At 46.3% G+C, this 21,755-nt stretch overlaps 1 protein-coding gene across 1 annotated transcript; it reads right to left on the bottom strand.

The window, feature by feature from the left end:
* Positions 1-3,403: 3,403 nt before the first annotated feature.
* Positions 3,404-19,842, bottom strand: SARS1 (seryl-tRNA synthetase 1). Its single transcript, XM_060090216.1, has 11 exons — positions 19,594-19,842; positions 15,496-15,566; positions 12,257-12,337; positions 10,950-11,108; positions 9,844-9,987; positions 8,948-9,103; positions 6,139-6,360; positions 5,425-5,554; positions 4,998-5,155; positions 4,148-4,277; positions 3,404-3,822 (listed from the first exon to the last, which is right to left on the bottom strand). Exons 1-11 carry the CDS (start codon positions 19,727-19,729, stop codon positions 3,665-3,667), a joined length of 1,545 nt encoding a protein of 514 aa, XP_059946199.1. The 5' UTR covers positions 19,730-19,842; the 3' UTR covers positions 3,404-3,664.
* Positions 19,843-21,755: the final 1,913 nt, after the last annotated feature.

Raw genomic sequence — 21,755 nt, 5'->3', positions numbered from 1 at the left:
GGGTTTAATAAAAACAAGGAAAAAGAAGTGTCCTTAAAGGGTCACACCATCTTACCAGTAATTTACACCTTAGTAAAAATAATCTTCCAGACCATTTCTGACAGCAGGCTTGTGTATGGGGAGGGAAGCCCTGGTCCAAGGGAAGGACCCTACCGCTCTCCAAAATGCAGGGCTCGCCAGCCAATGAGAACAGCGCGAGAGAGGAACTTCCCCTCTAGAAAAAAGGGTTTTTCTCAGAATCTGAGGTTGCTGGGACCCCCTACCTCTGCCCGCAGGTCCGGAGACCCAGAGGTCGAGACTGGCAAGGTGGGCGTCCTGTCTCCTCCTTTCCGCAGACGGGGCGCCGCACTTGCTGGGGTTCTGCAACGAGAACCTGCCGGCAGCAGCCCGCCGCCGTTGCGGGCGGGGGGGGGGGGTCTCTTAAAAGGGCAACGTCAGAGGCGGCTATGTCAGCACCATCAGGACCTCCCTCCTTGGAGATGCAGAGTGGCGCCCCCTTTTGTGTGTATCTGGGAGGAGCTCTAGGGGAACCCTTTGCTGAGAGGTGGCTGCGGGAGTGGAGCACGCCCCTCATCCTGGCACAGGCTCTGACTTGCAGCATATTTCCCCAGGGTCCGTCTCAGCTCTGCCTGTCAGACTCCTCCTGGGAGCGCAGCCAGGGCTGCCCCAGGCCCCCAGAGGGAGGTAAGGCGAGAGGCGGCGTTCTCAGGACCCCGGGTAAACCGGAACCGCTTCAGGGAAGGAAAAGCAGGACGGGTAACACGGAAGGTGTCAGTTCCCAGGCGTGGTTTCCCCATTGGCGGTACTCGGCTAACTAAACTTCCCAGCAGACTGTGAGTTCGGGCAGGCCCCTTGGTCTCATGTTGGGTCCCCACAGTTGCCTGGCTCTTTAGATATTTCTCTCTAGAAGTCGGCCTTCTAGTTGTCTGTCTCTTGCTAGAAAGGCCTAGTGGCTCCTCTCTCTTGCCTGAAGCACCCAGACCTGCATCTTGGTCCCTGAATTCCTGGGTGTGGGAACCAAGGGTTGGTAAGAGACCCAGGACTCTGACTCACTCCCTGGCGCCCGTGGGGGCTGTTTGCTGAGGTAACCTGAGCAGCTGAGGCTGGAGATGGGGCACGTCAAGGTGCCAGGGATGAGGGCATCAGCTGTGGGTTGCGGAGGCAACTGCCAGGGTGGAGTCAAGGTTATCTGGGCCCATTCCTGGTGCTCAGCTTCCAGGCCGGCCGGCCTATCCTAAACAAGGCTCACATCAGCCCCATCCCACTGCTCCAGGGAGGGAAGGAGCCTGGTTTCCAGCTCACTGAAGGAAGGCAAGCCACACCTTTCCCAATGACCTGGAGTTCCTTGAGAGCAAGGACTGTGTCCCATTCTGTAACCCCTGCTCCTAATCACACCTAGCGCAGGGCAAGCACGCAGTAAATAAGTGCCTATGTGCATCTCCTGCTCGTGTTTTCCACCCGCAGGGAGGGACCTCAGCCACGGGATCATCCTTTCCTTCACAATTACTACTTTTCTGTCTTGTGGCTTCAAGGAGGTAGAGACTTTCAGCTAACAGACTACTTGGTGCACACAGCAGCTATTTTCCAGGCCTCCACTCACTCCTTTTTACAAGCCAGCCCACACACTGACCAGCCACAGGGAAGGCTGGCATGGGGAGCTGGGCTGCCAGCAGCACGGGGCAGGAGGCTCTCTGGATAAACAAGCAGGAGTCCAGGTCCCAGGTGCAGCCAGGTCCAGAAAACTAGTCGGGTGAGAAGGCGGGTCAGCCTGGGGTGGGGGTAGGGGGCGGAGGGTGCAGTGCAGGAGCCAGGCCTGGGCCCCCTGGGGCTCAGAGCCCCAGCTCCTCCTCCCGCAGCGCTTTCAGGGCCAGAGAAAAGCAGTGCCTCCTGGTGGAAGGCCACGGGCGCCAGTAGCCAAGAGGGTAGGAGTGGGGAGCAGAGGCAGCTGCAGTGACCCCTAAGGCTAGATGGGGGTGTGCGGGGCCACCTGAAAGTTTCTAATCCCACAGCCCAATGAGCTTTTCAGACAGGAAAGAGCGGTGTGTGGTGGTGACCAAAACCAGCCTCCTGCGCACTGTGTAAACTGCCTTTCTTCAAACCAAATAGTGGAGGCTACGGGAATGTGAATCTCATCCTTCCAAGTACATGGGAGCAGCTTGCTCTTTCGTTCTTTTGCCCTGGCTTTGTTATCCCACTTTTCAGGTGCCACAGTTTTGACAGTAGCAAGATTCACAGGATCAGCCCAGGCTCCCAGTGGAAAACCAAGCACATGGCCTCTTTCCTGGGTGTTAAGCAAGCTCCAGCAGGCCTGGGGAGGTTGCTGCTTAGGGACTAAGGAAGACAAAATCAAGCTCCTAAGTTACAGGCCAGTTCAGAGTCCTGTTCTCATCCTTACAAAGAAACACAGCGAGCATCAAGCCCTGCTGAGGAGTCAGGACTCCTGGCTTCCACCCGGCCGTGCTTTCTCATCTCCCTTACCTACCTTGTACTCTCTTCCTTATGATGGAAGAGGTATAATCATGTCCCCACCCTCCTGTCTGGGACTGTCACAAAGATAAAAGGGGTCATCTGTAGGAAGTATTTTAGACTCCTAGAGGAGAAGCACTAAACTAACAGTTGGTGTTATTAAAGTGTTTGTAGATTGCAGATGAAAGGCAGCAGGTAAATAAAGAGCCTAAACATCATCCTCCCCAGAGAAAAGTGAACTGGCTACTGGGGCAACGGTGGAAGCTCCAGAGAAAGGACTAAAACCTTGTTCCCACTAGCCCCCTGCCCTGTGGGCTATATCGATCCTCTGGAGTTAAGCAACAAGCTGCCAGGCAGTTGGTCTCCCATTTGGGGATGACTGGAAAGAGAGAAGCAGCTGTGAATAAGGCCCTGCCCAGTGCTCTTGAATCTAGGGGCTTTTCTGGATTAAATGTAGTCTCATCTACCCTGATGTCTCACCACCTCCTTCCCTCTCTATGGAGCCTTTCCTAGGGAACAGAAGTGCTATGAAGCTTTTATTGTTTTGGCCACGCTGTGCAGCATGTGGGATCTTAGTTGCCCTACCAGGGATCACAACTTCGCCTCCTGCAGTGGAAATGCAGACTCTTAACCACTGGACTGCCAGGGAAGTCCCGCTATGAAGCTTTTTGTATCAACTCAGGTCTCTGAGCTGGTCCTACCTAACTGCTTTAACAAAGCAGGAGCAAATTTACAAAGGAGGATCCTGCCCTTGCCCTGCAAGCCTGTGTGTCTAAGACTCACTTTTCACTTTCCCCTTGAGCCTTTACTAAATCTACCCCTGCCTTCACCTACCTTCTCAAAGGCTCTCTGCTAAATGGAACAACCTGCCTGATATAGCAGGAAAAGCAGAAGTGAATACGGTTCCAGGGAGAAATGTCAGAGACAGGGTCCAAGCCCTGGGCAGAAGACTGAGGAAGAGTCCTGGCCTCCCTCAGAGGTGCTTTATTACATGGTTTCATCAGTCATTGGTGATTAGATCCTATGCCCAAGCGAGAAAAGAGGAACACTGCATTGTACAGGGCAGATGGTTCCCCTTTTGGCAATGCAGTCACACAGGGTGGGCGATGGGTGCGTGCTTGGCTTCCCTGCTTGTGGGCAGGCTCTGAGATTGCAGCTAATTGAAATGGAAGCCTGGTAAAGTGGGAGAAAGGAATGTTCAGGAATCAGTGACCTCCATATTCTGCAGCTGGCTTTCCAGGGCAACATCTCTCGCTGCCCCTTTCTTTTTGCTGCCCTCATGCTGCTTCTTCTGCTTCTTCGATGGCTCCTGGTCAATGGGTGCGGGCTTCACAAAGGGGATCAGTTCCTGGAGATCTGAAAGGGAACAAACAACCCATCATTCCTCAAGAGTCAAAGCCCAGGGACCTCTGGGGAAAGTTACACAAGACAAAGGCAGGCACTGCTTTCATTTATTCCTTTTTTTCCCAGCCTGAATTTTAGCCGCATTTAAATAGAAGCTCATACCGGCACTGGCTACTTTTCAACCTTGCCCCTTGCAATGCCCAGCACCAGAGGACAGGCAGAGTTTTGGGGGCTGTGTATGAAGAAGAAAACTTGGTGCATTCTGAAAGGGGCTTACTATTTAGAAGAGCAGGAAAACAGACAAGAGGAGGAAGATGGGCTGGGCTGGGAGTCTCACCTGGTGGCATGAATTCCTTCAATTTCTCAGGCACGAGGATGCCCTTCTCTGTCTGGTAGTTCTCTAGGATGGCACAGATGGTGCGAGTTGTTGCGCACATCGTGGCATTGAGCATGTGCACAAACTCCACCTGCGAGGAGAGGGTCCCCAGAGGGAGCAGTTACACTCAACCCCTAGCTGGGCTTACTGATGACCAGGAACCATCCACTCAGCCAGACTCCCCCAACTGCAACTATCCAAATCCAAATCTAAAATCAAATAAAAAACAGGTTCTACCCATTAGTGATCTCCAAACCTTTGAATTCTGTTTGGTACTTATGGCTTATTAGATAACTCCAGGAAGATTCCTCATGTCTCCATGAGCGATAAGTGGTAGGTCCCAGTATTTTGAGGAGAGTTGGGCCCTTTGAGGGAGGGAAGAGACTACTCAATGGCCTCTCCTTTTAACCCCTTTCAAGTCCCTGACCTGCAAAAGATTAGGGCCTGAAAATTGGGTTTGAAGAGATAAGCTTACAACCCAGACCTTCTTGGGTGAGAAGAGGGAAGACATTGCCTCCAACTTGTTTTGTGTAGACAAATGGGGATTACTCTTTATCTGGAGTTATGGAAGACAAAGCCAAGAAGAGAAAAGCTAGAATTACCTTGTAGAATAGAGCTAGATTCAGGTTTCTATCTAAAAGGACTCAGTCCTGATTCAGTGAAGTCATTTTCAGATTCCCTTTTTGGTCTAGACTGAGAAGCTCAGATTTTCCCATGACGCTGGGAAATAATGTCCTCCAAGGGCTGAGAAATAAGATGGACCTACTCTGAGCTGAAGGCCCTGCTTTCTGCCTCCCCAGGGGCCATCTACCTTGTCCATCATCTTCTTGGTTTGCCCGTATCGGATTCGGAGCCGGCGAGCCTGATAGTCTGTGCAGTTAGAACAGGAGACTAACTCACGGAAGGCTCCTGAGCCCGGAAACCAGGCCTCAAGGTCAAGCTTCTTACTGGCGGCGTGATTCAAAGAACCTGTAAGGAAAACCCCCTAGAATTCATGAAGGAGGGATGGTATTTCAGAAGGCTAACCTTTAGCAAACCCAAAGAATTCTTTAATTCACATGTTATCCCCAGGAGGGAAATCATGCCCAGATATTCTTATCACCAAGAACTCCCAAGGGAAAAGAGTGTGATATTTTAATTAATGTGGGCAATTAATTGGACTGTAAGCTACTTCTTTGTGTAACAGCTCAATTGGTCAGGGTAGTGTTTGTGGGATGCAGGAGAGGGAGGCCAATAACCTGAGACAATATTCACGATATGGTAAGGGATCCCCAGAGACTGGTAGAACTCCTCAGCGGTAGCGATCATCTCCTCAAACATCTCCCAGGACTTGTTGTCATGTGGCGATGAGTAGACAAACTGTTCAATCTGCAAAGAGGTACCCAAGGGCACAGTGACAATGGGACGGGGTGAATAAACTGAAGGCTGAAGTGGGAATTATCCTAGCAGTGAAGACCTATTCCTATTCCACTGAGAGTCAGGTGGGGCTGGAGCCCTGGTGAGAGATCGGGGCTGAACTGGACTGGCTGGGGCTGCAGCAAGAACGAATGCTTGTGTGGAGAGCGTCCCACATAACGTGCGGCTACTGTTCTAAGTACTTTCCACGTGGTAACTGGTTTAATCCTCACAGTAGCCTAATGCGGTAGGTACTGCTATTATCTTCCTTTGACAGAGGAGGAAACAGCACAGAGAGGTTAAGTAAATTGTTCCAGGTTACACAGCAGCAAGTGGTAGAGTTGGCCTTAGGGCTCAGGCAGCCTGGTTCCAGAGTCCATGCTCTAGCCGCTCCACTACGTGCTTCTCAGGCTCTTCCCTAGAAACCCAGATGGAGGCAACGAGAGGAAAGACTGGAGCTGGGGTGGGCCTGAGCAACACAGATGCTATCTCTTCTGTAACAGCCCTGGAGAGACAGAGGGGAGGGTCCCACCCCTCACCCTGACCTGCCTACTCACCTTCTCAAACTGATGGACTCGAAAGATGCCACGGGTGTCACGGCCGTGGGAGCCCACCTCCTGGCGAAAGCAGGTGGACAGGCCGGCATACTTGATTGGCAAATCCTCTGGCCGAAGCCACTCGTCCCGGTGGAGAGCAGCAATGGGCTGTTCGGAAGTGGCAATCAGGTATTTTTCCTCATAGGTGCTGTCGTCAGACTTTTCAGTGCCTTTGCCAATCACCTGTCAGAGGAGGGTAATATTTACTAGTTAAGAGCGAGGGAGTAGGGCCTCAGCTCGAGCAAGGAGTCACAGAGATCACACAGAGAAGATCTGAGTGATGGGAGGACAAATTTTCTTCAGTCCCTGCCCAGGAGTGAGCAGGAGATGCTAAAAAGACATGGGAGGGAATGGGTCAGTCCAAAATGGGGTCCCTACTAGAGATCAAAGAAATGCAAATTAAAAGAAGATAAAATATTCTGATACTATTTTTTTTCCCTTGGCTTCACCACGCAGCTTGTGGGATCTCAGTTCCCTGACCAGTACCCAGGCCCCCTGCAGTAGAAGCGTGAAGCCCTAACCACTGGACCGCCAGGGAATTCCCTCTGATACTATTTTTACTTTATCTAATAAATGAAATACTTATAAATGATGTATAGTGGCCAGTGATGGCAGGCGTGCAATAAAACCTGAGCTGGTAGCAGTATAAATTTATCCACTTGACAAATGTTTGTGAGGCATTTAGTAAGAGCCAAGTCCTTTTTGCCAATGCGGGGCAAAAGGAGACAGTCTCTGCTCTCTTGGTGCTTATGGGTTGACCTAGGATTGTAATCCTTGAAGAATCACTTTGGTATTCAGCTGAAGAAAGTAATGCAAAAGAAAAAAAAAAAGCTATAGACAGGACAAAGTTCATTGTAACATTACTTACTGATGGCAAAAAAAAAGGGAGCCCCCTAAATATTCAACAGGGGGAGAGTTGGGTAGTCTATATCCATGCCATGTAATATTATGTAACCACTAATAAATGATGGTTACGAACACCATGTAGTAACACTGAAAAATGCTTCTGATATAATGTGAAGTAAAAAGGCAATCTATATATATTGTGATTAGAAGTATGAGAAAATGATACATGTATAAAAAAAGCTCCCACAAGAATATTAAAAATGACAGTTGTAGTAGGTAATGGGAAAGAAGATGATTTCCCCCCACTAATTCCAAATTTTCTGTCATGTGGTATTACTTTAATTAAAACTAAAAAAAAAAAAAAAAAAAAAAAAGAGGGGAGGAAACTTCCTCTACGCCACTGTTTGGAAATGTGGAAAACTACCTTGCTACCTAACAGTGGGAATTTAGCCCCGTGTGAGGTTATTCACATACAACGTAAAAACAATAGAGCTTGCGGTCTAATATGGTATAGCCACTAGCCATACATGGCTATTTAAATTCAATTAAAATTTAATTCCTTGGTTTGCATGAGCCACATTCCAACAGCCACATGTGGCTGGTGGCTGCCACACTGGATAGGACAGATACAAAATGTTTCCACTATTGCCGAAAGTTCAGTTGGACAGCACTGCTCTAGAGAATTAATAAACTGAGTTTATTAAGCAAAATGCCAGCCAAAATTCCTCACTATGGAGACCTGTGATTCTCCCTGCCTATGGCTCCAAGAAGCATCTGGATAAGAGATGGAGAATGCTGCGAACACGCAGAGCACCTGCTACCTAATCCTTTTCATAATCCTCCATATAAGCTTCTCCCCGGTGTTACCTGCAGGGCATCCTTCTAAAGTTCTGTCAGTGATTATCCATCCAATCTTGGGAGTTGAGATGAGAAAAAAAAGGGAAAAGATAAAAACAGGTCTCATCTGATAATGCACATGTTCCTCTCATTAAAAGGAAGAAGAGGAGGACCCCAAGGTTGTACCAATGCTCAGGGTTTGGAGAGAGCATTTTGTTTCCCACTGCGTCTTGAATTAAAACATACCTTTGAACTCACCAACAGGACCTAGTGGGAAGAAGGTTCTGACTATTAAACTCATCTCTCTACATAAGATAAATCAGATGAGGCCAGGAGCAGTTGTCTAACTACCTGCTACATGGGTTTTGGGAGGAAACAGCCAATAAGAACAAAGTCGTTCCCCCCTGCCCTGGAACAGGGTTGAAGGAGAGGGACAGGTGAGAAGTGGACTCAGATGCGATGGGCAGCCGTTAGCAGAGACACTAGAAATTCTGAGTGTTGGGCGTAGACTTCGGGTAGGGGGAGCTACAGCTGATGTTAAAGCTGGTTGATTCAGAATGACCTTCTGCACCTCAACTCAAATCCACTGGCTCTCCCTGAGATGGTTCATGGTTGAGAAAGAGCCACAGACTGGAAGCCACATCCATCCAAAGGGAAGTATGTCTCCCCCTGTGGAAGCTTCCAGTCTGGGGTCAGGAGTGGGAGGACATGGGAAGATCAGCCACTTCTACAATTTCCTTTTGTCCAAGTTTAATAATAACATATGAGCTTCTTTTCTAAGCTCATGGTGCTAAAGCATGCTCAATTTAGATAGATCACATAAACTATCTGGGGAAAGATAAAATAGGCTCTATGTCTGCACTGTCCAAATGGTAGCCACCAGCCACATGTGACCATTTAAATTAAAATTCATAAAGATTAAAATTTTACTTCCTCAGTTGCACTAGCCGCATTTTAAGTGCTCAATAGCCACAATATAGAACATTTCATCATCGCAGGAAGTTCTGCTGGACAGCATTGCTGTGTCTATGAAGTTAAACTTCATACCTTAAGGAGTCATTCTGCCACACTGCCTCAGGCTACTCACCTTATAAAGTTCTTCATCAAACTGGCTGAGCTGTGCCACTTCCTGCATGACCTCCTTCCTCATGAAGAAGGGGGTATAAATGGGAGTGTAGCCTCGACTTCCCAATGTGCGAAGAGCATACTGGATGAGTGCCTGTTCCAGGAACACCAGGACCCCCTAAAGGAGCAGACACAGCACTGTGTGAGTGGGTTCTGCTGCCATCACGTCAATCTGCTAGCATTTACCCCCAGAGGCAACTGGGGGCACACAGTAGGCCACAAAGACCATGGATCCAACAACTGACTCAAGAGACTCTTTCTTAACAGCCATGCACAGCACATCATCTGAAGAGCATTCCCTTTAAGATACCAATCAAGGGAAAAGGACTGTTCACCCAGGGTGCATGGGAGAGTCTTCCTGTGCTAATTCTTAAAACACTGGACTTATTTGTATACGTAGAACATACCTATATGGACAGTATTTCCAAAACTACTTTACCATGTCCTTCTGGAAGGCTTCCCTGAGTGCATCTGCCCTCTGCCCAGCTAATCTGGGTGTGTTGCCTCCACCTACCCGTTCCTATAGCACCCTGGGCTACTCACACCAGAGCACTTATCACAGAGGGTTTTTGACTCTTTGTTACTTGTCTGACTGTCCAATTACACAGAGCTCCTTAAAGGCACAGACTGTTCTAATTCAGTCAGCAAAACATATTCATTATGGAGGATCACTCAGTGGCTTTTGTTCTAGGGAACCCTGATGAGCACTCTCCTGCCTTAGAAAGAGAATTGCATCTAATTGCCAGTAAGTTTGTAATAGAAAGGCGGATTTGTGGGCCTCTTTAAGTGGGTTATGTTTTCTGCACTTTTTTTTCAGTTCTTTCTTTATAACCAACCTCACTGGTTGCCGACTCTTACCTTCAGGAAGTACCCTCGACTCCCAGCCACCACAGCCCCCTTTTCGCCTTCAAAGCCATCTACCATCACCACCAGGTCCACGTGAGAGTACTTCTTCCTGACGGTACAATCACCCCAAATCCTCTCTACTTTGTTGTCGGCATCCTAAGGAAACAAGACCAGGAGACAAAGATGCATGAGCTCTGAATTCTACAACCTCCATCTTTCCGAACCCTATTCCAGGAACGACCTAGAGCTTTGTGATGTCACTGCTTAACTCAAACGCTAGGTTTTGGCCCTTGTGTACAGAGACTAGAGAAGGGAATTTGCTAGAGAATCTGCGCTCAATAGAGAAATAATAATTTATAAAGTCCTAGAGGCAATTCTAGCCATGGAACTGAAATCATGATTTTCCAAAAGATCTGTAGTATTCTCTCGTTTTTATACCCTTTTAAATGACTCCTTGAAAATCCTATACAGGGAAAACCCTTCCCTGGACAATCCGCACTGCCTGGGGTACGGAGGGGAATGCAGATTTTTTTTTTCCAGGCTCTCATTGGTCCAGGGCCACACAAGGGTGGGCTCAGGGCCCTGACCTCTTGAGTCTGCCACCCCAGCCCTCCGTGAGTTTAATGTCCGTTCACCAGGGAATGAATGAAAGAGGCACAGATGGGCCCTGCCACGGCTGGGGTGTCAGGGAACAAAGGCTGGGCTCAGAGCAGCTTTGTGCTGGGGAAGCTCCCACTCGGCAGGAAACTTTTATCATGCAGATTTCCCTTCAACCTGCAGCTTCTCAGCAGGGTGTGGGTGAGGGGTGAGGCTGATCTTGCAGATCCCTCCCACGAGACGAGCTGCTACCATGGGCAACACGCAGTGGAGGACAGCAGCCTGATTTAGAAGAGATTTCCGTGCCAGGAGTCTCCACCTACCTGCTGTCTCTGCTACTTCCCAATCAGGCAGGGATCTGACTCTTTCAATTCTCAATTGGTGGGCAGAGCGAATACACAAAGAGCCTGCTTCTATTATACAGAGCGTGCCAGACTTTCACTGTCCTCCTCCTACTCCACCCCCTTCCCAAAAGAGAGGGGTGACGCAAGGCAGCCGCTAGCTGTGGCACCAACGCCTACCTCATCATTGCTGATGGGCACAGAGGGGTGCAGAAGGTTACCAATCTCGCGAAGGTTCTCAAATCGCTCTGCTTCCAGCTTTATCCGCTCTGCATCACACTTCAGGATGGCTTCGTCGATGAGGAGTCGGACTTTTTTGATTTGTGAGACTTTCAGGTTCTGTAGATGAACAAGGCCAAGCCCGTCCAAGGCCACAGCGAGTCAAGGGCAGAGTAGGAAAAAGATTGTTGCCCCAACCTTGTTGGGCTCTAATGATAATTCTTGTGATAGCATTTTAAAAATTGACACTGGAGGCTTTCAAAGAACTGAGATTTATTTCACACAGGGATATATACAGTTTTGCCCAACAAATCCATTGGCATTTTCTTTCAGGGTGCCTAAGGCAGAGATGGATAAATTGTGGCCACTCCTCTCGTTCCTATATATCTCAGGAGTGTTAATACCATAGCTTAACTTGCACTTTCTGATATTCCTGATTAAACCAATTCAGCATGCTATTATATACTATATTTAACTGCTCTCTAGGAAGATTATAAATTTATTAGGAGCAAGAGACCTTAAGCTCATTTTGTATTCCTTATTGCAGGTGTTTCAAACTGTACTCTGATTTCCTGGGGGGACCCTTAGCAGGTAGGGCAGGGCAGGAATAGCACCCCAACCTTGCCCTTCAAGCACAGCAACTCTGCTTTTTTGGGTTTATGCTCTTGCTATTGTTGCAGGGTTTTTTTTTTTTTTTTTTTTTTAAAGATTTTTTTGATGTGGACCATTTTTAGAGTCTTTATTGAATTTGTTACAATATTCCTTCTGTTTTATGCTTTTTCCGTTTTTTGGTCGTGACGCATGTGGGATCTTAGCTCCCTGACCAGGGATCAAACCCTCACCCCCTGCATTGGAAGGCAAAGTCTTAACCACTGGACCGCCAGGGAAGTCCCTGTGTTGCAGGTTTTAAGAAAGGGTTCAGTGACTAAAAAACTTGAAAATTCCTGCTCTAGGCCCATTGTAGTGAATACTTACTGAATTACAAAAAATTGAAAAATTACTGACTCTGTGGAAATGGAGTTATTAAACCAAACATAGTTCAGTTCCTTTTTTCTCTTCTTCCTACTCTTGACTTTTCCATTCCACCTGTCTCCATCTCTGCTCTAATACTCAAGTACTGAGATTAACAAGAGTGGATAGGGACATGTCCCAGCTGCAGAAATTCAAGGATGCCACAGTGCTGTGTGGAGCAGAGTGTCAGGACTTGCTTGTCTAGGAACAAAGCTAAAAGAACAGAAATCCCAACCTGGAAAAGGACAATAACTTACAGTTAAAGTGTCTGCAGTGAGGTCATCGAGATTTAATACATCTTCCGGAATGGACTCATCATTTCCCATTGGCTCTTTTTTCTATGGGAAAGAAAAACAAACAAACAACAACAAAAACATAACTAATTATAAAGGAAAATTTCTGACATAGTTTTATAAGTGTACACCAAACTAATATATCATATAAACTAATTACAGAACATTCTACATAACTTAGTCTCTAAAAGATGCAACACATGGGAGAAAAATTAGTGAACTGGAAGCAAGAAGTTAACGTTCCAAGTCCCTGTCCTGACACTTACTAGCTTTCTGATCCTGGACAGATTGATTAACCAATCCAGGTCAGAGGGTTGACACCATCGGGAACTTGAGAAGGAAAATGTCTGACATGGACACAGAATGTTATGACCCTAAGAATGTATGAAAACACTTGTGCTGGTCAGGAGCCAGCGCTGGGCAGACACCTGTGTGTCAATTTGTGAATCCCCATCTACCTACTAAGAACAAACCCAGCCCTTAGGCCTGCGGCTAAGAGGAAAAATGGATGGGATGAGGAATATTAGGAAGCCAAAGAAACACAATTTTTAAGGAAAAAAGCCACGTTTAGAGCAATCAATGCAACTTTGCAAAACAGCAAGGGTATACTCAGGACTAGACTTTTTCCCATTCCAGTTTCTCTCCTCACCCTTCTTTATGATATTCTGCCAAATCATCATTTCTAATCCTTGTCCAGAGCAAGGGAGAAGACAGTGATTCAAGGAAAATCATCTTTAAAAGCTGGAAAAATCTGACAATATCAGAATGAGTCTTGATAAGAACAGGCATAGACTACTGAGGTAGAAAAAAATGGCTTAAATCTCAAGATGTTCCATTTGGTAGCCAAGATAGCTGAGGCCCTCTTCCTCTCTGATAATCCCTCAGGGCAGCAAATTCAAGTTCTGAGTTCAAGTTCTGGCTCTGCAACTAACTTATGGCACCATTTTAGGCAAGCCCCTTAATTTCCTAGGCCTCTTTACCCTACCCTTTTAATAGGGTTAACAAATGTACTACCTACACTCCAGGTTTACAGCAAAGATCAAAACCGAAATGAGACGTACATGAAAGGGTTTTGAATGCTTTCAAGTGCTACACAAATTAAAGCACTGCTAGTACTATCTCAACGGATAGCAAGAGGGAACACTCCTTGCAGGGAGAGCAGTGAAGGGAATCTAAGAACGTTAACGCAAATGAAACTACTCCCACCTTCTTGCGAAGAAAAATACTTGGCTGGCACTATCCGTATATATGCCCCAAAGAACACTCAGGCAGAAGTATACATGGAAATTAACATAATTATGGGGTCACTGACGTGTACCTGACTTAGTGTCAAGAGTTCCACAGGAAGAAAACTGTATGATTATCATCAATATCAATTTCTACAGCCTGTCACATGCTGAAAGTGTGATAAAATAGTGTGAAAGAGAAGGATACAGAATATCATGAAGGATAAGGTGCTAGAATCCAAGGGAATCTTTTTGTTATGGTCTTTCCAGGTTCAGGTTCCTAAATGTCATAATTTTTTGGTTTATTTTAGAGGTTTACAACTTAAAAATGAGACAGACTGTAGGGTGCATTAACATGTTTTTTTAAAAAAATGATTAAGAGGCTAAGAGGGTATTTTTGAAGAAAGATTTAAAACTAATCTGGTGGGCTTCCCTGGTGGCGCAGTGGTTGAGAGTCCGCCTGCTGATGCAGGGGACACGGGTTCGTGCCCGGGTCCGGGAAGATCCCACATGCCACGGAGCGGTTGGGCCCGTGAGCCATGGCCGCTGAGCCTGCGCGTCCGGAGCCTGTGCTCCACAACGGGAGAGGCCACAACAGTGAGAGGCCCGCATACCGCAAAAAAACAAAAAAAACCCTAATCTGGTTACCAAAGTAAAGCTGAGCTGAAACTTAACATTCTTCAAGGACAGGAAGGATATACTGGATGAAGGCCAGTACTACTTGCCATTCACTGTTACTCTCAATTGCTAAATAACTACAATGTTCCAGGCACTGTGCCGTGTTTTCTATATTAGAAATTTTCAGTTGTCACAATTGTATTCTATAAATTTATTTATTTATATTTATTTTTGGCTGTGTTGGGTCTTTGTTTCTGTGCGAGGGCTTTCTCTAGTTGCGGCGAGCAGGGGCCACTCTTCATTGCGGTGCGCGGGCCTCTCACTGTCGCGGCCTCTCCCGTTGCGGAGCACAGGCTCCAGACGCGCAGACTCAGTAGTTGTGGCTCACGGGCCCAGTTGCTCCGTGGCATGTGGGATCCTCCCAGACCAGGGCTCGAACCCGTGTCCCCTGCATTGGCAGGCGGATGCCCAACCACTGCGCCACCAGGGAAGCCCCACAATTGTATTCTAAAGATTAGTGTTAGAATTGTCATTTCACAGACAAAAAAACTGAGGCTCAGACGTTAACTTGCCTGAAGTCACATAACCAAGAGTCTAGGATTTGGACTCAATATCTGTGCTCTTTTAAATAAAGAGCACGACTACACTGGGATAAAGAATCTGAAATCTACAACAGGAAAACCTCTCTGGCACTGTAGGTTGAGTTCAAGAAATAACTGGAAAGGATTACTGGTGGAATTCATATTATTAAGAACAGAACAGACAATGAATGACTTGTATGGCAAGAATCTTATCTTACAACAGACTGAGTGTCTGTGTCCCCCAAAATTCATATGTTGAAACCTAATCCCCAACGTGATAGTATTTGGAGGTGGGGTCTTTCAGAGGTGATTAGGTCAGGAGGGCAGAGCCCTCATGTATGTAATTAGTGCCCTTATGAAAGAGACACCAGAGAGCTCCTTGCTCCTTCTGCCATGAGGACACAGCAAGAAGACTATCTATTAACCAGGAAGCAGGCCCTCACCAATCTGCTGGTGCCTTGATCTTGGACTTCCCAGCTTGCAGAACTGTGAGAAATAAATTTCTGCTGTTTATAAGCCACGAAGTCTACAGTATTCTGTTACAGCAGCAAGAACGGACCAAAACACACCTGCAGACAGAAGATGGACTCACTGATCCTTGAAAATGCCTTAGTTCCCTCCCTGCCTTCCTCCCTTTCTTTTTAAAATAACTTTCCCCCTCTGGTAAGAAATCCAGTAGCTCATGGAATTAAACACTACGTTAGAAATTATGAATTAACTAAGAATAAGATTAGATACCTCTGCTCAAGCTCTCAAGGGTATTAGTCAGTTCTCTTACCTTCATTTTCTCTCCAATTGTCTTGCTGCATAGGTTCTTCAGCTTGTTCAAGTTGTCTGCCTGAAATCTGCCTGAAGAATAAAGAACCCAATACACCAAAGATAGGCACATAATTAAGATACCTCATTCCTAATCTTGGCTCCTTAGGACTGATCTCAGCCCAAGGCCAAAATGCAGGCAGAGCTAAAGGATCTGCCTCACAAAGTTGTGTAATCTTATAGCCTTAGAGCCCCAAATTTAGATGGCATATACTGGTGATTACAATAGGATTCCCCAGCATATGATGACAATGAAAAGGCCATTCTGGGGCTGAAATTAAAAAGTATCATAACCTGGATGATACCACTGTAGACAGAGTAACACATCTGAGAAAACTGGAAAATACTCATGTAACTATAACCTGTTCAATTATCTTAAAATTCATTTAAAGAAACTACGTGGTATGCACCAGGATCTAAAAAAAGGCAGTCAGTCAAGTTTCTATTCCCATGAACTTGGTTGCTACTTCTCTATGCTAGAAATGGTTAATGTTATTTCCTTTGCTTTGATACAACGCTCATCTGGCAGCCTTGAGAAGAATTCAATTTCTTACACTTTGGTTTCTTTGGGGGAAGACAGTGCACTAATCAGTCTGAATAGGTATTCTGGCCCCAATTAACATCTTGGTATTGTGAATCATCAGTCTAACCTTGATTTGCAGAAGTTGGACCTCCTGAATCTAAGCTTTAGCAACAATATGGTAAAATTTAAGCTTTGGATAGGTAAAATGATGACTAGAGATGAGACAGCGCCTAGACATGGCTATTCTTTAAAGTTTTGCCAAACTTTAACTAAATTTAAACTAAACTTCAGCACAAACTATATAGCTACTTTCTCATTCACTTATTCACCCTGATTACAGAGATGGAGAACAGATGAGTGGTTTTACATGTACTCATTTGCGTGTGCCTGCAGTTCTGTGTGATATCTCGTGTGTAGATCTGTGTAACCACTGCTACACTCAAGATACGGAACTGTTCCATCTCCACAGAGATTCCTTTTGCTATCATCCCTCTGCAGTCCATTACCTTTCCCCTGCCCCGTCTAACCCTTGGCAACCACTAATCTGTTCTCCATCTCTGGAATCAGTGTGAATAAGTGGCTAAAATTAAAAGGACTGCCAATATCAAGGGCAAGGTTGTAGAGCAAATGGAGCTCTTATATATTACTGATGGGAGTATCAATTATTACAACCACTTTGGAAAACTATTAGATAATATCTACTAAACCTAAACATGTGCCTACTCTGTGACCTAGCAATTCCACACTTAGGTACATACCCAAAAGAAATGAGTGCTTACTTCCACCAAAAGACACAATGTTCCTAGCACATTATTCATAGTACCCTTAAACTGGTAACAATCTGAAAGTCCATCAATGAAACTGGGTGGTATGTTTACATATATGGAGTACTACACAGCAATGAAAAAGAACCAACCACTGCTACACATAATAACATGGAATAATCTTACAGACATAATTTTGAGACAAAGAAGTCACATGCAAAATTATATACTATATAAGTCCATTAATATGAAGTTCAAAATCAGGCAAAAGTAATTTATGGTGATAGAGGACAAAATACTGTTTTTTTGGAGGAGGGAAGTGACAGTGAAGGGGCAAGAGGGAGCCTCCCCGGAGAACTGCAAATGTCTTAGATCTTGATCTGAATGGTGGTCACATGAGTGTATGGCTTTGTAAAATTCATCAAGCTGCACATTAAGATTTGTGCACTTTACTGAACTTACTGAATACATTACATTTCAATAAGTTTTAAAAGGTTGTATATAAAAATAATATAAATGCCACAGCAGAAATATATAAGATAGTATACGGATCATATGTCCTAGGTGTGGCCCTGGACTAGCTGAGACTGGGGTCAAAGGAAGCACTTAGAAAGTTTTTCCAATGATAAGGGCCTGGTTTAAGGCATGTGCAATAGGGTTAAGAGGAAGTAACAACTTCAGCTAATAATTCCTGTAGTTAGTGGCAGATTTCAAGATACATGGAAATCTACTGACTTTGGAAGTAGTCAAGACAAATGCTTATTATATGCCCAAATGTGTCCTCATTATATTACTCTGAATTAAAAGAAGAAATCACAGTTCTAATCCTTGAAGTTACAAGAGCTGTGGTAAACTCTGATGTGGTGCTCTGACTCCAAGTCATAGCAGATTCCTGTGTTCTACACAGAGCCCTAAACCTTGAAGGTCTACAGACAGACAAATGGGTATAGTTGTAATGGAGGGCCTTTTGAAGCTTGCTGTGTCCTCATTCAGGGAACATGGTCTGATTTCTTCATGTGGCTCTGGGTTGCAACTCCTCACTGCAGCTAAGGATAGAAGAACCCTAAACTCTGATCAGAGGTTCAGATGTAAAAGAATCTTGAAACAACATCTGTCAATGTCCACCTTCAGCATCCAGCAATGGGAAAAATCATTAACTCCCCTTAGCTGCAAAGAGAATACTGGCTAGGGATGTCAAGTAGAAAAGAATCAAATCAATAAATGTTGAAAATAAACTACATCAACTGCTTTTCATATGGAAGAGCACAGTGCCCTGAACACAGAAGATATTCATGACTTCAACAAACATTTGTCAAGCCCTTAACAAGGACCAGGTGCAGTGCTAGGTACTGGGATTATATGTACACATGTGTATATGTATATCCTGTATCTATATGTATACCCTGGGTACTGACACACAGATGAATAAAACACAACCTTGTCCCTGAAGAATTCATCCCCTCACCACATATCCACTCCTCAGGTAAAAGACAGAACTTCCCACAGAGGTGTACATTATACCCAAGAGACTAGGTAACACATTCAAAGTCATTTAGCAGGTGGGCAATGGCTAGAGGGAAACTAAAATCTGATACTTCTGACTTCTGACTCAGTAAAACAGTGTCCGGTCTAGTTTTTTCACTCCGATTTAATTTAATTCCATTGCAACTCAAAACTTCAGATTCAGATTCAGGTGGTGGGATCACCACCACACTGGGCTTGACTGTGATGTGCAGAATCAGCAAACAACCTGAGCTAAGCAAATATTCTCCTGGTACCCAATACCTTCATGTTACCAACTCTTCCTTCGACTCTCTCCCTACACGGGTGATACTTATATATTTAGGAAAATCAACTTTCCTAACAGAAATCCACACTTTTGGACAGCGACTGCCTTTGCAGTGCGCTGTCATAAACCTGCCTCTCAGCGGGTGGCAGACCTATTGCATCAGACAATAAATCACGTGTTTGACAGCATCCGGCCAGTTAGTGACTACTCCAGCTAGCCTAGGCAGAGATTGATGGGCAGAGGGTTCTACGGTTTTGTTTAGCCTCATGAAAGATGCCCGGTCCAGTTCCAGGATCTAGCCCAACTCTGCCAATGTCTTCCTCGGAAAACTTTAAACAGCCTCAATAATTACAAGATTTTTCTTGCTTCACCGCACCCCTCTGCCCATGTCTGAGCTACTACGTAAGACTATTCTCGGTTCTTAAAAGTTTGCCCACAGTTCAGGGGGATGGCCTTCCCAAAAGCTCCGGGATCATTGTTTTTAGCCAGGAGCGGCCTCCACAGTCCCAAAATGCTTCCAATATGGACGGAGTGAACCTAATGTGACTCAGTCAGGTTGGAACCTTTGATTCTATCAAGATAGAGGGAGACCACTCTGGCCTTGCTGAAGATGAGAAAAAGACAGGAGGCGACCAAAGATAAGTGTCAGGAAAGGTGAAACCCCCCAAACCTCCCGCCCTGGCTTTCTTCCGGCTATCCTTGCGGCCGGAAGGCTTGACAGCTCTTGATGCGAACGCGCCATGCTCCTTTCCCAGACTCAGAAGCATCGACCCGCACCCAGCTAGCCAGGAAGGGAGGTCGCAGGGCCCAAGCGGAGGAGAAAAGTGGGTCGGTCCGGCCCCCCGGGTGGACAGGGACAGCTTCGGAGCCACCGCAATCTGGGAGGGGGTCTTATGAAGGGTGGAACCTCAGGAGCGGTAACGAGGTCCAAGAAACGAAGTTGCAGTTGGCATCCGGGGATACTCCGCGCGTCCCGGTACTTACATCGTCGCCACTCGCTGTCTGCCTTCACCAGCTGGTCTACCAGTCCCGGGTCCTTGAAGCGTTTCTCCTGCGACTCTCGGATGAGGGCTGGGTCCCCTCCTTTATCCACCCGAAACAAATCCAGATCCAGCACCATCGTTCCTTCTCCAGGGCCAACACTAAGAGAAGGGAGGTTCGTCCCACAGCAGCCGCCCTGTGACTGCCGCACTGCACCGGCGCGCTGACACCTCCCCTCAACCCCACTTCCCGCGCAGGCGCAACGGGAGCGTGCAGCCCGCCCTCCACTCTGGGCCGGAAGCGGTTGCGTAGGAGGCGGGGCCGCGCAGGGGAGGACGGGGTGGGTGGGCGTGGGCTTGCCGGATGTGTTCAAGTCAGTCCCACTAGCGGGTTTTGCCACCTCGTGCGCGTTTTCCCCAGCTGTGCCCGCTTCTCTAGGGGCTCTCATTGCCCCATAGAAGAAAAATGAGTGCCTGTTTCTTTCTCATGTTAAAGGGCATATCTAAGACAAAGCCTGTCAGTATAATCACTGGCTTGGAAGCTGGCACCTCCCATAGATGTAAGTTTCCACTTTACAAGCTTGGGTTCTAAGACTGGACCCTCCCTCTGAACCTCTGCTCTCTTCTTCATCTTGAGACAAATGTGGCTACATGTTTTAGTCCCCAGATTACCTCAGTTCAAAATACCTGCTCTCCTGCCTCAGAGTTAGGATACCTTTCTTAATCTTATTATTGGGTGAACCAAATTGTCCCTTTATCAACCCTTAAGATCACAGGGTTGGAAAATCTTTTAGAGAGACACTTGAGTAGACTTTTCCAAAGGGAAAATATTTAGGAGATTTGAAGGCAGTTTAAGATATTGAGGTCATGTCTTGGATCTATTTGAAAATTCCTAGAACAAAGATTTCATATTTTAATTTTATAATGTTCCGGCCTTTACAGTGAAATATTGTGGTTGCTGATTGGAGCCAAAGTTATCCAAGAATCTCCCTGATAACAAGAGCTTATTTGAAGGATTTGGGAGTAGGCATACTGTTCCCCATCCTTCCACTTTACCAAGAGTTTAGAGACCCACCCACCATGCCCCAAAGCTAACTGTGCTAAGACCTTGGTCTTCTGCCACTTGCTTGTGCACCTGTCATGAGGATATGGCATTGCTGTCCTAGTCCCCAACAAGGCTCTGACAAGCCAACTCTGAGGTGTAGGACAGGGCTAATGACAGTACTGGAGCTGACTAGTAGAGACCCAGAGGGAGGCTTAGGAAAGGCATTTGTCTGGGTTTGGACCCCCTAGGTTCCGCTTACCGAGGATGTTAGGTTTAAAACCAGTGGAAAGGGGGACTTCCCTGGCGGTCCAGTGGTCAAGACTCCGTGCTCCCAGTGCAGGGGGTGTGGGTTCAGTCCCTAGTGGGGGAAACTAAGATTCCTCATGTGGCACAGCACAGCCAAAAAAAAAAAAAAAAAAAAGATAAAACCAGTGGAAAGGAAGTGTTGGGAGCTACAGGCTCTGAAGAAAGCATGTAAGAAGACTGTCCTCAAAGGGTTGGGTTCCCTGAAATCTTCTGAGGGCAAGTCTGTGGTGGGAGCTGACTGCTTCCATGTCAATGAAGGCAATGCCAAAGTGTATTGCTTGCTAAGTTTCAAAACAGTGATGGGTGTTCCTGAGGCTGCAGGGGGCCCAGGCCTGGGGGAGGAGGGCCACTGAGCTAATACTTTAAGGAGGTCGGTCGTCAGTGTAATTGGAAGGATGGCCTTGAAATTCTGACCTCTCCAAATTTCCTCAGGAATTTTCACTATTAGTTTTATCGTTAGATTACAGACATCTTCCTTTAAAATGCTCGGGCTACCTGATAAGTATAACAAATTAGCATAATAGAATGACAGAGCTTATGACTGAGGGACAGTAAAAACTTCAGTGTGGTTAGAGTATAAGGATGTGCAGTTAGGGTTAGTGTGTATGCCATATTACTAAATCTGTTGGAGATGCAGTTTCCTCACCATTATGGTGGGGCTAGTACATGCCTCTAGGCCTGTTCTGAGAACCAGGTGAGCAATGTTATGAAAGAACTTAGTCCAGGCTTGACACATAGAAATGCCAAATTAATGTGAGCTTCCTACTTTCCTTCTTAAGAGTTTAGATTTGATCCTATAAGCAGGGGTGATATTT

Source organism: Mesoplodon densirostris, chromosome 2 (genome assembly GCF_025265405.1).
Source record: "Mesoplodon densirostris isolate mMesDen1 chromosome 2, mMesDen1 primary haplotype, whole genome shotgun sequence".
Taxonomy (NCBI): Eukaryota; Metazoa; Chordata; class Mammalia; order Artiodactyla; family Ziphiidae; genus Mesoplodon; species Mesoplodon densirostris.
Note: the sequence above shows the minus strand (reverse complement) of the source record. Positions and strands in the feature narration are given on the sequence as shown.